This window comes from Passer montanus, unplaced genomic scaffold (assembly GCF_014805655.1).
Source record: "Passer montanus isolate IOZ18808 unplaced genomic scaffold, ASM1480565v1 scaffold270, whole genome shotgun sequence".
Lineage (NCBI taxonomy): Eukaryota > Metazoa > Chordata > Aves > Passeriformes > Passeridae > Passer > Passer montanus.
Window position 1 is genome coordinate 116754 of NW_024367373.1, and position 17590 is coordinate 134343.

General features: G+C 51.9%; 1 protein-coding gene across 2 annotated transcripts; it reads left to right on the forward strand.

The window, feature by feature from the left end:
* Positions 1-280: 280 nt before the first annotated feature.
* IKZF4 (IKAROS family zinc finger 4) lies at positions 281-17311 on the forward strand. Of its 2 annotated transcripts, XR_005627893.1 has the most exons (8): positions 281-414; positions 3419-3517; positions 6514-6717; positions 7615-7782; positions 8797-8928; positions 11635-11760; positions 14784-16750; positions 16914-17311. XR_005627893.1 is itself a non-coding variant. In XM_039712994.1 (7 exons), the coding sequence occupies exons 1-7, from the start codon at positions 390-392 to the stop codon at positions 15485-15487; spliced, it is 1458 nt and encodes a 485-aa protein (XP_039568928.1). In that variant the 5' UTR covers positions 281-389; the 3' UTR covers positions 15488-17311. The 2 variants fall into 2 exon arrangements, 1 of the variants encoding a protein (XP_039568928.1); XM_039712994.1 differs by having other exon boundaries at positions 14784-17311.
* Positions 17312-17590: the final 279 nt, after the last annotated feature.

Consider the following 17590-nt stretch of genomic DNA (forward strand, 5'->3'; position numbering starts at 1 on the left):
GGAGCCGCTCCCAGCCGCCTTTTCCCTGGATTCCAGGAATCTGCTCCTCCTGGAAGGTGAGCGGCTGCGTGCGCCCGGCCGGGGCCGCCCCGCGCCCCGCGGCGCTGCCGCGCTGCTTCCCGGCCATCCCGCTCCCGCAAGGTACGGCCCCCAAAGCCCCGAAACCCCAAAGAACTCGGGGAAAATCCCCAAAAAAGGATTTCAGGAATTCCCGGCTGCAAGGAGGGAGGAGGGAAAGGAGGGAGAGCTGCTCCCGGCCACGCCCCGCGCTGGGATTTGGGGATTTGGGGATTTGGGAGGAGCCGGAGATTCCCGGAGCGCCTCCGGGATTTGGGGATTTGGGGCGGCTGGAATTGTCGGGCTGGGCAGCGGAGCGAGCTGCGAGCGGCATGAGGCTGCAGGAGACTCCCAAAGGTCGGTCCGCGCGCGTTTGGGGGTTTTTTTGGGGTTTTTGGGGATGTTTGGGGTTTGGGATTTGTCTCTGGATAGGCAGAGAGGGGATTTAGGGATCCTGGAATTTCGTTTTTTTTATGGGAAAAAGCTCTCGGGGTCTGGGTGGGAGCGGGATGAGGCTGCAGGAGATTCCCAAAGGTCGGTCCGGGTTTTTTTGGGGTTTTTTGGGATGTTTTGGATTTGGGGTTTGTCTCTGGATAGGCAGAGAGGGGATTTAGGGATCCTGGAATTCTGGTTTTTTATGGGAAAAAGCTCTTGGGGTCAGATCTGATCTGGGTGGGAGCGGGATGAGGCTCTGGGATCATCCCAAAGGTCGGTCCCAGGGATTTTTTTGGGATTTTTTGGGGTTTTTGGGATTTGGGATTTGTCTCTGTATAGGCAGAGTTAGAATTCAGGGATCCTGGAATTTCCCTTTTCCATGGGAAAAAGCTCTTGGGGTCAGATCTGATCCGGGTGGGAGCGGGATGAGGCTCTGGGGGATTCCCAAAGGTCGGGCCGGGAGGGTTTGGGGTTTTTTCGGGGGTTTTTGGGATTTGGGATTTGTCTCTGGATGGGCAGAGAGGGGATTTAGGGATCCTGGAATTTAGGGATCCTGGAATTCTCTATTTTTTATGGGAAGAAGCTCTCGGGGTCAGATCTGATCCGGGTGGGATCATCCCAAAGGTTGGCACCGGGATTTTTTTGGGATTTTTTGGGGATTTTGGGGATTTTTTTTGGATTTTTGAGGGTTTTGGCATTTGGGATCTGTCTCTGGATAGGCAGAGAGGGGATTTAGGGATCCTGGAATTTCCTTTTTTATGGGAAAAAGCTCTTGGGGTCTGGGTGGGATTGGGATGAGGCTGCAGGGGATTCCCAAAGGTCAGTCCGGGCGGTTTTTTGGGATTTTTGGGATTTTGGGGATTTTTTTGGGGTGGGATTTGTCTCTGGGTAGGCAGAGAGGGGATTTAGGGATCCTGGAATCGGACCACCGAGCCAGGTGGGGTCGGGATGAGGCTCTGGGGTCATCCCAAAGGGATTTTTGGGATTTTGGGGATTTGGGATCTTTGGGGTTTGGGGATTTGCCCCTGGATCAGCTCCAGAGGGAATTTGGGAATTCTGGAGGGGGATTTGAGGATCCTGAAGGGGAATTTTGGGATATTTAGGGACAAATCTGGGGGGGAATTTCGGGATATTTAGGGATAATTTTGAAGGGGATTTAGGGATATTTAGGGATAAATATGGAGAGGAATTCGGGAATTCTGGAGGGGAATTTGGGAATTCTGGAGGGGAATTTGGGAATTCTGGAGGGGAATTTAAGGATATTTAGGGCTAATCCTGAAGGGGAATTTATGGATATTTAGGGATAATTCTGGAGGGGAATTTAGGGATAAATCTGGAGGGGAATTTGGGAATTCTGGAGGGGGATATGGGAATATTTTGGGATGATTTTGGAGGGGAATTTGGGGATATTTCGGGATAATTTCGAGGGGAATTTGGGATATTTCGGGATAATTCTGATGGGAATTTGGAGCTCCCACAGCGGGAATTCATCAATCCCAAATTTCCCAATCCCTGCAAACCCCGACCCCCCCTAAAATCCCGATTTTTCCCCGGGATTCTCCCCTGGAACATCGGGAATTTCCCCCCCGGCCCCCCGGGCCGGCATTCCCAACATTCCCAACATTCCCAACATTCCCGGGAGTGGGAACGGCTCCTCCGGCCTTTCCCAGGCGCTTCCCGGGAATTTGGGAATTTTCCAGCCCCCCCGGGAGCTCGGGAATGTTTGGGAAACTCCCGGGGAGGTTTTTGGGCCCGGCCAAAAATTCCAGCTGGGCCGGAAAAGTTTGGAAATCTCATTCCCAGCTGCTCCGGGGGGAATTTTCCATCCCAAAATTCCGGCAGTTCCCACGGTGGGAGGGGAGGGGAGGGGACTGCCCCAATTCGGATTGGGAATTTGGGGGTGGGGGGAGGAAAATTTGGGATCAGATTTTGGGATGGGGGAGGGAATTGGGGCATTCCAGATGCTGGGAAAGGGAATCCCTGGAGCGGGGGGGGGGGAATTCCCAAATCCGGGGGGGATTTTGGGGTCAGGAATTCCCAAATCCGGGGGGGATTTTGGGGTCAGGAACTGGGGGGAATTCCCAAATCCAAGGGAATTTAGGATCAGGAATGGGGGGGAGAATTCCTGAATCCAGGGGGGGATTTTGGGATCAGGAATGGGGTCAGGAATTCCCAAATCCAGGGAATTTTGGGACCAGGAATTGAGGGGGAGAATTCCCAAATCCAGGGGGGATTTTGGGGTCAGGAATTGGTGGGGGGAGGGGTAATTCCCAAATCCAGGTGTGGGAATGGGGGGGAGGAATTCCCAAATCCGGGGGGAATTTTGGGGTCAGGAATTCCCAAATCCAGGGGGGTTTTGGGGTCAGGAATGGGGGGCTCCCAGCCCCAGCCCCTCCCCCAGCTTCGGGTGGGAATTCCGGCTCCTTCCCGGTTTTTTATTGTTGGGAATTCTGGGGCCCTTTCCATTTTTTCCCAGTGGGAATTCCAGCTCCTTCCCGGGCCCATCCCGGTTTTTTTCCCGGTGGGAATTCCGGGGTCCTTCCCAGTTTTTTATTGTTGGGAATTCTGGGGCCCTTCCCGTTTTTTCCCGGTGGGAATTCCCGGGCCCTTCCCGTTTTTTCCCGGTGGGAATTCCCGGGCCCATCCTGGTTTTCCGGGCTCCTTCCTGGGCCCATCCCGGTTTTTCCGGGTGGGAATTCCGGGCCCATCCCGGTTTTTCCCGGCTCCTTCCCGGGCCCATCCCGGTTTTTCCAGGTGGGAATTCCCGGGCCCATCCCGGTTTTCCCGGCTCCTTCCCGGGCCCATCCCGGTTTCTCTGGGTGGGAATTCCGGGCCCATCCCGGTTTTTCCGGGTGGGAATTCCCGGGCCCATCCCGGTTTTCCCGGCTCCTTCCCGGGCCCATCCCGGTTTCTCCCGGTTTTCCAGGCCGTGGGGATTCCCCCCTGGAGCAGGAATTCCGCTCGGCCGTGGGGGGAGGGGCGGCCCGGAGCCCCCCCAGCCCCCGCTCGTCCCCGCGCTCCCCCGGTGAGTACGGCAGGGCCCCAGAATGTCCCAAAAAGGTCCCAAAAATATCCCCAGAATGTTCCCAGAATGTCCCCAAGATATTCCCAGAATATCCCCAAAATATTTCCAAAATATCCCCAGAATATTCCCAAAATATTCCCAGAATATACCCGGAATATTCCCTAAATATTCCCAAAGTATCCCCAGAATATTCCTAAAATATTCCCTAAATACTCCCAAGATATCCCCAAAATATTCCCAAAATATCCCCAGAATATTCCAAAAATATTTCCAAAATATCCCCAGATTGTCCCCAGAATATTCCCTAAATATTCCTAAATATTCCCAGAATATCCCCAGAATATTCCTAAAATATTCCCAAAGTATTCCCAAGATATCCCCAGAATATTCCCAAAATATCCCCTAAATATACCCAAAATATTCCCAAAATATCCCCAAAATATTCCCAAAATATCCCCAGAATATTCCCTAAATATTCCCAGAATATCCCCAGAATTTTCCCTAAATATTCCCAAAGTATCCCCCAAATATCCCCAGAATATTCAAAAAATATTCCCAGAATATTCCAAATATATTCCCAAAATATCCCCTAAATATTCCCTAAAATATCCCCAGAATATTCCCTAAATATCCCCAAAAGATTCCCAAAATATCCCCAGAATATTCCCTAAATATTCCCAAATATCCCCAGAATATTCCCAAACATTCTCAGAACATTCCGGAATTCCCGGCAGGAATTGCAGCTCTCCCTCCTCGGGGCTTTGTTTGTCAGGGGAAAAGGGGAAAGGAGAAATCTGGGATTGGGATCAACCCCAAACTCTGGGATTGGGATCAACCCCAAATTCCAGGTGGGATAAATCCCAAACTCCAGAATTTCAGTCTCAAACTGGAATTGGGATGGGATTGATCCCAGATTTTGGGATTTCAATCCCAGACTGGGGTTGGGATGGGATCAATCCCAAATTCTGGGATTGGGATCAACCCCAAATTCTGGGATTGGGATGGGATTGATCCCAAATTTTGGGATTTCAATCCCAGACTAGGATTAGGATGGGATCAATCCCAAATTCTGGGATTTCAATCCCAAATTCTGAGTGGGATCAATCCCAAACTCTGGGATTTCCATCCCAAATTCTGCCTTTGGGAATGGGATCCATCCAACCCTGGAATTCCGGGAGCAGAACCCCTGGAATTCCCTCCCATCCCTCCTTTCCCCCCATTTTCCCCGGAATCTCTGGAATTTCCACATTCCAAAGGGTGAGGCCCCGGGAATCCTCTGGAATGTTGAAAACATTCCTGGAATTCCCCCAAATCCCTTTTAAAAATCTCCTTTTTGTCCCAAAAAAAACCCAAAACCCTGGGAGCTCTGGAATTTCGGCATTCCAAAGGATTCCCACGGAATGTGGGAAAACCCCTGGAATTCTTTGGGAATTCTCTGGGAATTCGCTCCCACCTCTTTTTATTTCCCTTTTTTTCCTGTCCTGGAGGAGCCCCTGGAGCTCTGGAATGTGGAAAATCCCTCTGGAATGTGGCCCCTCCCCCATTCCCGGGAATTCCGGGATTCCAGGGGGAGGAATGAGGGGGGGAGGGGGGGGAAATTCCTGAAAAAATGTGGGAATGATGCTGGGAGGGGCAGGGAGCTGCTCCTGGTGGGAATTCCCCGGGAAGGGCTGGAATTGTCTTGGAATTTCCCTGGAATTTCCCCTGGAATTTCCCTGAAATTGTCCTGGAATTTCCCTGAAATTGTCCTGGAATTTTCCCTGGAATTGTCCTGGAATTTCCCAGGAATTTCCCTGGAATTGACCCTGGAATTGTCCTGGGATTTCCCTGGAATTTCCCAGGAATTGTCCTGGAATTTCCCTGGAATTGTCCCTGGAATTTCCCTGGAATTCCCCGGGAGCAGCAGGGGAGGATCCCAGAGAGAATTCCAGGGAAAAGCTGCGGGGGAGGAATCCAAATCCCCTCCCCGATTCCCAAATTCCTCCCCAAAATCCCTTCCCTGATCCCTTTTCCCAAATCCCCCTCCCCATCCCATTTTCCCCCTTTTTTTCCCTCTCCCGACCCCATTTCTCCAGGAATTCCACCCCATTTTCCTCAATTTTCCCTCTCCTGACCCCGTTTTTTGGGAATTTCACCCCATTTCCCCCATTTCCCCTCTCCCAACCCCATTTCTCCAGGAATTCCACTCCATTCCCCCTCCCCTGACCCTGTTTTTTGGGGAATTCACCCCATTCCCCCTCTCCTAATCCCATTTCTCCAGGAATTCCATCCCATTTTCCCCCATTTCCCCCTCCCCTGACCCGTTTTTGGGTGAATTCCGCCCCATTTCCCCCCATTTTTCCCTCTCCTGACCCCATTTCTCCAGGAATTCCACCCCATTTTCCCCCATTCCCCCTCTCCCAACCCTATTTCTCTGGGAATTCCACCCCCTTTTTCCCCATTTTCCCCTCTCCTGACCTCGTTTTTTGGTGAATTCCACCTGATTTCACCCCATTCCCCCTCCCCTGACCCTGTTTTTTGGGGAATTCACCCCATTCCCCCTCTCCTAATCCCATTTCTCCAGGAATTCCATCCCATTTTCCCCCATTTCCCCCTCCCCTGACCCGTTTTTGGGTGAATTCCGCCCCATTTCCCCCCATTTTTCCCTCTCCTGACCCCATTTCTCCAGGAATTCCACCCCATTTTCCCCCATTCCCCCTCTCCCAACCCTATTTCTCTGGGAATTCCACCCCCTTTTTCCCCATTTTCCCCTCTCCTGACCTCGTTTTTTGGTGAATTCCACCTGATTTCACCCCATTCCCCCTCCCCTGACCCTGTTTTTTGGGGAATTCACCCCATTCCCCCTCTCCTAATCCCATTTCTCCAGGAATTCCCCCCCATTCCCCCTCCCCTGACCCCGTTTTTGGGTGAATCCCCCCATTTCCCCTCCCCTGACCCATTTTTTGGGTGAATCCCCCCATTCCCCCTCCCCTGACCGCTTTCTGGGGGAACTGCAGCCAGCTCCATCAAGGTGGAGATGTCGTCGGACGAGGAGTCGTCGGGGCGGGCGCCGTCGCGCGAGGGCCGCGAGGGGCTGGGCGAGGAGGCGCTGCCGGAGCCCGGCGGGATCCGCCTGCCCAACGGCAAGCTGCAGTGCGACGTGTGCGGGATGGTGTGCATCGGGCCCAACGTGCTCATGGTGCACAAGCGCAGCCACACCGGTGAGGGAACGGGGCGAAAAGGGGCAAAAACGGGAAAAAAACGGGAAAAAATGGAGAAAAACGCCAAAAAAAGGGGGAAAATACGCAAAAAAAATGGGAATTCCGGAGTGCGGGATGGTGTGCATCGCGCCCACCGTGCTCATTCACCCCATTCCCCCTCTCCTAATCCCATTTCTCCAGGAATTCCATCCCATTTTCCCCCATTTCCCCCTCCCCTGACCCGTTTTTGGGTGAATTCCGCCCCATTTCCCCCCATTTTTCCCTCTCCTGACCCCATTTCTCCAGGAATTCCACCCCATTTTCCCCCATTCCCCCTCTCCCAACCCTATTTCTCTGGGAATTCCACCCCCTTTTTCCCCATTTTCCCCTCTCCTGACCTCGTTTTTTGGTGAATTCCACCTGATTTCACCCCATTCCCCCTCCCCTGACCCTGTTTTTTGGGGAATTCACCCCATTCCCCCTCTCCTAATCCCATTTCTCCAGGAATTCCATCCCATTTTCCCCCATTTCCCCCTCCCCTCACCCGTTTTTGGGTGAATTACGGGAGTTTTGGGAAAAAAATGGGATAAAATGGGAAAAAATGCAAAAAAAATCGGAAAAAATGGATAAAAACGGGCAAAAACGGGGCAAAAATGGGGGTTTTTTTGGGTTTTTTTTGGGGTTTTGCAGGAGAACGGCCCTTCCAGTGCCAGCAGTGCCAGTTTATGTTTAATTTTTGGGGTTTTTTGGGATTTGCAGGAGAACGGCCCTTCCAGTGCCAGCAGTGCTGGATTGGGGTTAATTTTTGGGGTTTTTTTGGGGTTTTTTGGGTTTTCAGGAGAACGGCCCTTCCAGTGCCAGCAGTGCTGGATTGGGGTTAATTTTTGGGGTTTTTTGGGGGTTTTTTGGGATTTGCAGGAGAACGGCCCTTCCAGTGCCAGCAGTGCGGCGCGTCCTTCACGCAGAAGGGGAACCTGCTGCGCCACATCAAGCTGCACTCGGGGGAGAAGCCCTTCAAGTGCCCCTTCTGCTCCTACGCCTGCCGGCGCCGCGACGCCCTCAGCGGGCACCTGCGCACCCACTCCGGTGGGAACGGGGTTGGGAATGGGGTGGGAATGTTGGGAACGGGGTGGGGATTTTGGGAATGGGGTTGGGGACGTTGGGAATGGGGTCAGGTAATGGAATGGTGTTGGGAACATTGGGAATGGGTTTGGGAATGTTGGGGATGGGGTTGGGATGTTGGGAACGGGGTCAGGGATGTTGGGAATGGGATGGGGATTTTGGGAATGGGGTGGGAATGTTGGGAACAGGGTTGGGAACGTTGGGAGTAGGGTGGGGATGTTGGGAATGGGGTCAGGGATGTTAGGAATGGGGTTGGGAACGTTGGGAATGGGGTTGGGAATGGGGTCAGGGATATTGGGGATGGGGTCGGGAATGTTGGGAGTGGGGCACAGTGGCCGTGGTTTGGTGGGGAGGGGTCCCAGTGCCGCTTCAGGGTTGTTGGTTGGGGTTTGCAGGGGAATTCTTGGGTTTTTCAAAGGGTGGGAAATGGGGGAGAGGGAGGGGAAATCCTAAAGAAATCCAGTTCTCCATATCCCAAATCCTGATTTCCAAACCCCACATCCCAAATCCCAAATCCTGATTTCCACATTCCTGTCCCCATTATTCCCAGTCTCCTCCCCGACCGTGAGCAAACCCTACAAGTGCAGTTTGTACCGGGAGATAACCCAAATCCCGATTTCCAAATCCCAAACCCCAAATCCCGATTTCCAAACCCCAAATCCTGATTTCCACGTTCCTTTCCCCATTATTCCCAGTCTCCTCCCCGACCGTGAGCAAACCCTACAAGTGCAGTTTGTACTGGGAGATATCCCAAATCCCATATCCCAAATCCTGATTTCTAAACCCCAAATCCTGATTTCCATATCCCAAATCCTGATTTCCAAACCCCAAATCCTGATCCCGTGTCCTGTTCCCATTATTCCCAGTTTCCTCCCCGACTGTGGGCAAACCCAAGTGCAGTTTGTACTGGGATCTATCCCAAACCCCAAATCCCGATTTCCAAACCCCAAATCCTGATTTCCACGTTCCTGTTCCCAGTCTCGTCCCCGACGGTGGGCAAGCCCTACAAGTGCAGCTCGTGTGGCCGCAGCTACAAGCAGCAGAGCAGCCTGGAGGAGCACCGGGAGCGCTGCCACGGCTTCCTGCAGAGGGAGAGCCCTGCCCAGACAGGTAAAATCGGGGAAAATCCTGGAAAAATCCCACAGAAATCCTGGAAAATTCCACAGAAATCCCAGATCCCAAATCCCCAGGGATGGGAATGGGATCCCAAATCCATGGATACAGGGAGCGCTGCCACGGCTTCCTGCAGAGGGAGAGCCCTGCCCAGACAGGTGAATCCCGGGAAAATCCCACAGAAATCCCAGTAAAATCCCAGGAAAATCCTGGAAAAACCCCAGGGAAATCCCATGAAAATCCCAGGGAAAAATCACGGAAAAACCCCAGGAAAATCCTGGAGAAATCATGGAAAAATAATGGAAAAATCCAGGGAAAATCCTAGAAAAGTCCTGGAAAAATCCCACAAAAATGCCAGGGAAACACCAGGAAAATCCTGGAAAAGTCCTGGAAGAATCCCAGAAAAATCCTGGGAAATTCCTGGAAAAGTCCTAGAAAAATCACGGAAAAATCCTGGGAAAATCATGGAGAAACCCCAGGAAAAATCCCAGAGAAATCCCAGGAAAAATCCCAGAAAAATCCCCATTCCCAGCCTTGGAACAACTGGAAAGCCTGGGAATGGAATCCCAGAAAAATCTCAGAAAAATCCTGGGAAAATCATGGAAAAATCCCAGAGAAATCCCACAAAAATCCTGGATCCCAAATCCGTGGATAAAAGGAGCGCTGCCATGGCTCCCTGCAGAGGGAAAAGTCACACAAGACAGGTGGGTCTGGAAATCTTGGAAAAATCCTGGAAAAATCTCGGAAAAATCCTGGAAAAATCTCAGAGAAATTCTGGGAAAATCCTGGAGAAATCCCGGAAAAATCCCAGGAAAATCCCGGAGAAATTCTGGAAAAATCCCAGAAAAATCCTGGAGAAATCCTGGAAAAATCCCAGGGAAATCCTGGGAAAAATCCAAGGAAAATCCCAGGAAAATCCTGAAGAAGTCCTGGGAAAATCCCAGGAAAATCCCACAAAAATCCCAGATCCCAAACGCCTGGGGACAGGAAATGGGGTGGGAAAGGGGGAATTGGGATCCCAAATCCGTGGATCAAGGAAGCCTCGAAAGGAAAACCCCGAACAGACAGGTGGGTCTGGAAATCCTGGAAAAATCCTGGAAGAATCCCAGAAAAATCCTGGAAGGATCCCAGGGAAATTGTGGAAGAATCCCAGGGAAATCCCACAAAAATCCCGGATCCTGAACCCCCTGGGGACAAGAAATGGGGCTTTGGGATCCCAAATCCATGGAAAAGGGTTGGGAATGTTAGGAACGTGATCCCAAATCCATGGAAAAGGGGTGGGAATGAGGGATTGTGATCCCAAATCCATGGAAAAGGGTTGGGAATGTGATCCCAAATCCATGGAAAAGGGGTGGGAGTGTTGGGAATGTTGGGAATGTGCTCCCGGTGCCGTGAGTCCACGCCCCCACAGCAGATCCCAAATCCCTGACCCCAAACCCCCGTTCCCAGAAATTCCCGGAGCCTTTTCCAGCCTCGGGAGCTGCAGCGAGGCTGAATTTTCCTGGGAAAAAGCCAAAATTGGGGCATTCCTGGCCCCTGGAACCACCGGGATATTTAGGATCAGGGGCCATCTCAGTGTGGGATTTTTGGGAATATTCCAAACCGGGATATTTAGGATCAGGGGCCATCTCAGTGTGGGATTTTTGGGAATATTCCAAACTGGGATATTTAGGATCAGGGGCCATCTCAGTGTGGGATTTTTGGGAATATTCCAAACTGGGATTCCCAGGATCAGGGGCCATTTCAGTGTGGGATTTTTAGGATCAGTGATCATCCCTGACTGGAATCCTTCAGTTCAGGGTCCATTCCAGAGCAGGATTTTTAGGATCAGAGTCCAGACCAGGATTTTTAGGCTCAGGGCCCATTCCTGACCGGATCCCCCATCCAGGGGCCATTCCCGACCAGGATTTTTAGGCTCAGGGCCCATTCCTGACCGGATCCCCCATCCAGGGGCCATTCCCGACCAGGATTTTTAGGATCAGGGCCCATTCCTGACCAGGATTTTTAGGATCAGGGACCATTCCTGACCAGGATTTTTAGGATCAGGGACCATTCCCAACCAGGATTTTTAGGCTCAGGGCCCATTCCTGACCAGGATTTTTAGGATCAGGGATTGTTCCAGACCAGGATTTTTAGGCTCAGGGCCCATTCCTGACCGGATCCCCCATCCAGGGGCCATTTCAGAGCAGGATTTTTAGGATCAGGACCCATTTCTGAGCAGGATTTTTAGGCTCAGGGCCCATTCCTGACCGGATCCCCCATCCAGGGGCCATTTCAGAGCAGGATTTCCGGCATCACTGACCATCCCCGACCGGAATCCCCCAGCTCAGTGGCCATTTCACACCAGCATTTTTAGGCTCGGGGCCGTTCCCCCGCAGCATTTTGATCCTCAGCGACCCTCCCCGGCCGCAATCCCCCCCAGCTCAGGCCCCATCCCCGGCCGCTCTCCCCGGGGGCAATGGCGGGGCTGGCGGAGCGCTCCTAGGCCTGAAGCCGCCTCCTCTCCCCCCTCACCGCGGCAGGAGCGGGCCCCGCTGGAAGCAGGAGGGATCCGGGAGCGGCTGCCGGCGCCGCGGGGACACGCACGGGGTAAGCTCGGGCTCCGGCAGCCGCTCCCCGGGGCCCTCCCAGCCCGCAGCTCCCGCCCTGCTCATCCCGGGATTTTTTTTTTTTTTTTTTTTTCCCTTTGTTTGCGTTCTGTAGGAGAGGAAATCCGGGAGCTGGATATGGTGCCCGAGGCGTTGCTGCACCCTGAGCGCCCCACCTTCATCGAGCGGCTGGCGGGGAGCTTCACCAAGAGGAAACGCTCCACGCCGCAGAAATTTGTGGGTAAGGGAAAGATGGAAAAATTCCCTCGGCGGGAAGTGAGGGGCGGCCTCAGGGATGGCCGGGTGTGAGGGGGAGCGGCGCGGGAAGGGAAATCCCCACACAAAAGCCCCAAAATGGACCTCAAATTAAGAAAAAAACCGGCTCAAATGAAAAGATAATTTAAAATTAAAAGGAAATAATCTATTTTAAAAACAACAACAAAAAAATTTTAAAATTTCCCCTCACATTTCAAAAACTCCCTTAAATTAAAAAATACCAGGAAATTAACCAAAAAATCCTCAAATCAACAAAAACCCAGAGGAAATGCTCCAAGCCGCAGAAATCTGTGGGTAAGGGAAAGATGGAAAAGATGGAAAAATTCCCTCAGCGGGAAGTGAGGGGTGGCCTCAGGGATGGCCGGGTGTGAGGGGGGAGCTGCGTGGGAAGGGAAATCCCCACACAAAAGCCCCAAAATGGACCTCAAATTAACAAAAAAAGGGCTTAAATTAAAAGATCATTTCAAATTAGAAGAAAATAATCTATTTTAAAAAATAATTTAAAAAATTTCCCCTCACATTTCAAAAACTCCCTTAAATGAAAAAAATGCTAGGAAATTAATCAAAAAATCCTGAAATCAACAAAAACCCAGAGGAAACGCTCCAAGCCGCAGAAATTTGTGGGTAAGGGAAAGATAGAAAAGATGGAAAAATTCCCTCAGCGGGAAGTGAGGGGCGGCCTCAGGGATGGCCGGGTGTGAGGGGGGAGCTGCGTGGGAAGGGAAATCCCCACACAAAAGCCCCAAAATGGACCTCAAATTAACAAAAAACCGGCTCAAATTAAAAGATCAATTTAAATTAAAAGAAAATAATCTCTTAAAAAACCCATCAAAATTAAAAAAAAAATTCCCCTCACATTTTAAAAAACCCTTAAATGAAAAAATACCAGCAAATTAACCAAAAAATCCTCAAATTAACAAAAAAAAATCTCAAATTGAAAAATATAAATTCAAATAAAGAAAAAAGCAACTCATTTTTTTATAAAAGCTTTAATTAAAGATATTTCTCCTCACACATTAGAAAACCCCTTTAAATTAAAAAATACATGCAAATTAGTGAAAGAAAACCCTCAAATTAACAAAAAACCCAGAGGAAATGCTGTAAGCCCCAGAAATTTGGGGTTAAGGGGCTGGAAAAGTTGGAAAAATTCCCCCCTGGGAGATGTGGGGCAGGAAGAGGAATCCCCACACACAAAGGCCTCAAAATGAGCCTCAAATAAGCAAAAAACCTCCTAAAATTAACAAAAAACCCCTTAAATTTAAAAAATACCCCCTCAAATTAAAGAATTCTGCCTTCAAATTAAAAAGAAACCCTTAAATTAAAAAAAAAAAACCCTCAAATTATAAATCATTCTCAAATTAAAACATTCTGTCCTCAAATTAACAGAAAAGCCCCTCAAATTCAAAATGTCTGCCCTCAAAATAAAAATTAACCCCTTAAATGAAAAGAAGCCCCTCAAATTAAAAATCCCAAATTTTGGTACCCTCATCCCACTCCGATTCCTCTCGGTGATTTTGGGGTGCCCTGAGAGTGTCCCCAGCCCCTCTCTCTGATTCTGGGGTGCCCTGAGGGTGTCTCCAGCCCCTCTCAGTGATTTTGGGGTGCCCTGTCTCTAATTTTTGGGTGCCTTGAGGGTGTCCCCAGCCCCTCTGGGTGATTTTTGGGTGCCCTGAGAGAGTCCCCAGCCCCTCTCAGTGATTTTGGGGTGCCCTGTCTCTAATTTTTGGGTGCCCTGAGAGTGTCCCCAGCCCCTCTCAGTGATTTTGGGGTGCCCTGTCTCTAATTTTTGGGTGCCCTGAGAGTGTCCCCAGCCCCTCTCAGTGATTTTGGGGTGCCCTGTCTCTAATTTTTGGGTGCCCTGAGAGTGTCCCCAGCCCCTCTCAGTGATTTTGGGGTGCCCTGTCTCTAATTTTTGGGTGCCCTGAGAGTGTCCCCAGCCCCTCTTTCTGATTTTGGGGTGCCCTCTCTCTGATTCCGGGGTGCCCTGAGGGTGTCCCCAGCCCCTCTCTCTGACTCCGGGGTGCCCTCTCAGTGATTTTGGGGTGTCTTGAGTGTGTCCCCAGCCCCTCTCTCTGACTCTGGGGTGTCCTCAGCCCCTCTCTCCGATTTCGGGGTGCCCTCTCTCTGACTCCGGGGTGCCCTGAGGGTGTCCCCAGCCCCTCTCTCTGATTCCAGGGTGTCCCCAACCCCTCTCTCTGATTTTGGGGTGCCCTGAGGGTGTCCCCAGCCCCTCTCTCCTCTCTCTGATTCCAGGGTGTCTCCGGCACGTCTCTCTGACTCTGGGGTGCCCTCTCAGTGATTTTGGGGTTCCCTGAGGGTGTCCCCAGCCCCTCTCTCTCAATCTGGGGTGTCCCCAGCCCCTCTTTCTAATTTTGGGGTGCCCTGAGCGTGTCCCCAGCCCCTCTCTCTGATTTTGGGGTGCCCTGAGCGTGTCTCCAGCCCCTCTCTCTGATTTTGGGGTGCCCTGAGGGTGTCCCCAGCCCCTCTCTCTGATTTTGGGGTGCCCTGAGGGTGTCCCCATGCCCTCTCTCATTTTGAGGTGTCCCCAACCCCTCTGTCTGACTTTGGGGTATTCCCAAACTCTCTCTCTGACTCCGGGGTGCCCTGAGGATGTCTCCAGCCCCTCTCAGTGATTCCGGGGTGCGCTCTCAGTGATTTTGGGGTGTCTTGAGGGTGTCCCCAGCCCCTCTCTCTGGTTCTGGGGTGTCTCCAGCCCCTCTCTCTGACTCCAGGGTGTCCCCACACCCTCTCTCTGATTCCGGGGTGCCCTGAGCATGTCCCCAGCCCCTCTCTCTGATTTTGGGGTGCCCTGAGGGTGTCCCAAACCCCTTTCTCTGACTCCGGGGTGTCCTGAGCGTGTCCCCAAACCCTCTGGGTGATTTTTGGGTGCCCTGAGAGTGTCCCCAGCCCCTCTCCGATTCCGGGGTGCCCTCTCTCCGATTGCGGGGTGCCCTCTCCCTGACCGCGGGCCTCCCCCTCTCCCCGCAGGCGAGAAGCAGATGCGCTTCGCCCTCTCGGAGCTGCCCTTCGATGTCAGCCCGGGCTTCGACAAGGACGTGGAGGTGGTTCCTGCCCGCGGGCACGGCCTGGAGCCGCCCTACGCCGGCCCGCTGTCCCTGCTGGGCGCCGGGGACCCGCTGCGCCCGCTGCGCCTGGCCACCAACTGCATCACCGAGGTGACGCCGGTCATCAGCTCCGTGTACACGCAGATCCAGGCGCTGCCCGCCCGCCTGGAGCTGCCGCGGGGCCGCGACCCCTCCGAGGACGGCGCCGAGGGCATCCCGGTGATCTTCCGCAGCCGCGCCGCCGCCGCCGGGGACGGCGGGGGCTCGCCTTCCAACGGCTGCCAGGACTCCACGGACACCGAGAGCATCCAGGAGGAGCGGGCGGGCGGCGGCAGCAGCCGGCACAGCCCCGCCTTCGCCAAGGAGGAGCCCAAGGAGGAGCCGGACGGAGCGGCGCGCTGCTGCTTCCCCAAGGAGTCGCTGAGGGTGCTCAACGAGGAGGGCGAGCAGCTGCGCGCCTTCTGCTGCGAGCACTGCCGCGTGCTCTTCCTGGACCACGTCATGTTCACCATCCACATGGGCTGCCACGGCTTCAGGGACCCTTTCGAGTGCAACATCTGCGGCTACCGCAGCCAGGACCGCTACGAGTTCTCCTCGCACATCGTGCGTGGCGAGCACAAGATATGAGGTGGGAAGATTCCCTCCTCCCGCCTCCAGTTTCCCGATTTCAGCCCGATTTTCACCTCCTAAAGCGTGCTCAGCAAACAAAAGATGTGAGGTGGGAAAATCCCCTCCTCCTGCCTCCAGTTTCCCGATTTCAGCCCGATTTTCACCTCTTAAATGGTGCGTGGTGAGCGCAAAATGTGGGGTGGGAAAAACTCTCCCTTCCTGCCTCCAATTTCCTGATTTCACCCCGATTTCAGCTCGATTTTCCCTTCCTAAATGGTGCGTGGTGAGCAGAAAATGTGGGGTGGGGAAAACTCCCCCTTCCTGCCTCCAGTTTCCTGATTTCATCCCAATTTTCCCCTCCTAAATCGTGCTCAGCAAACACAAAATGTGAGGTGAGAAAATCCCCTTCTTTCCTTCCTCCAGTTCCCCCATTTCACCCCGATTTTCCCCTCCTAAATCGTGCCTGGTGAGCACAAGATACAAAGTGGAAAAACCTCCCCTTCCTGCCTGAAATTTCCTGATTTCATCCCAATTTTCCCCTCCTAAATCGTGCCTGGTGAGCACAAGATACAAAGTGGAAAAACCTCCCCTTCCTGCCTGAAATTTCCTGATTTCATCCCAAATTTCCCCTCCTAAATCCTGCTCAGCAAACACAAGATGTGAGGTGGGAAAATCCCTCCCTTCCTTCCTCCAGTTTCCCAATTTCACCCCAATTTTCCTGTCCTACATCGTGCCTGGTGAGCACAAGATAAGAGGTGGGAAAAACTCCTCTTTCCTGCCTGAAATTTCCTGATTTCATCCCAATTTTCCCCTCTTAAATTGTGCATGGTGAGCAGAGGATATAAGTTGGGAAAATCCCCTCCTCCTGCCTGAAATTTCCTGATTTCACCTCAGTTTTCCCCTCCCAAACCCAAAATGTGTGGGAGGTTGGAAAACTCCCTCAAATTCTCCTTTTTCTCATCCCATTTCCTCTCCCGCATCATGGGCAAAATGTGAGGCTGGAAAAAAAAATCTTCATACCTCAAATTCCCATTTTTTCCCTCAATTTTCCCCTCCCACGTTGTGCACGACGAGCACAAAATGTGAGGTTGGAAAAAAATTCTTCCCTGCCTCAAATTCCCCTTTTTTCCCTGATTTTTTCCTCCCATTTCCCCTCCAATTTCCCCTTTTATATTGTGCACACCAAACACAAAATGTGAGGTTGGACAAAAATCCCCCCCTGCTTCAAATTTTCATTTTTTCCCAAATTTTTCCCTCCCAACATCGTGGGCAAAATGGGAGGTTGGAAAAAAAATCTCCCCCCACCTCAAATTCCCATTTTTTTCCCCAAATTTCCCCTCCCACATCGTGGGCAAAATGTGAGGTTGGAAAAAAATCTCCCCCCACCTCAAATTCCCATTTTTTTCCCCAAATTTCCCCTCCCACATCGTGGGCAAAATGTGAGGTTGGAAAAAAATCTCCCCCCACCTCAAATTCCCATTTTTTCCCCCCAATTTTCCCTTTTTTCCTCTCCCACATCGTTCACCACGAGCACAAAACGTGAGGTTGGAAAAATCCCCACCTCAAATTTCCCATTTTTGCCCCCAATTTTCCCCCTCCCATCCTTTGGGCATGGAACTGTTGGGTTGTGTTGTTTTTTATTATTGTTTTTTTTTTCTTTTATACTCCTTTGCACTGACTTTGGCTATAAAAAAACCAAGAAAAAAACAAAACAAAAAAGTATTTAAAAAAAACCAACAACAAGAAAAACCCCAAAAAAACAGAAACCCACCCCAAAAACCCACCCAGGGGGAGCCCTTCATCCTCCTTTTTATAAACTTATTTAAATATTTGAATAGGAAATGACTTTTTTTGTGCTTTTTTTTTCCCTCTCCTCGTTATTTATTATTATCTTTTGATAATTCTTGGGGTTTTTTCACCCAAAAAAAAAAGACAAAAAAAGGGTCTCACTTGAATTTTGGAGACTGTTCCCCCCTGGCCCTGCTCCCGCCGGCCCCGTGCCCGGCCTAAAGGAACCTCAAAATTCGGTGCTAACCCCCCCGGGACCCCCCAAACCCAGCCCGAGCCCCCCAGCCCGGGGGGAGCTGCCCCGTCCCCAGCTTTACCCGGGAACCCCGGGAT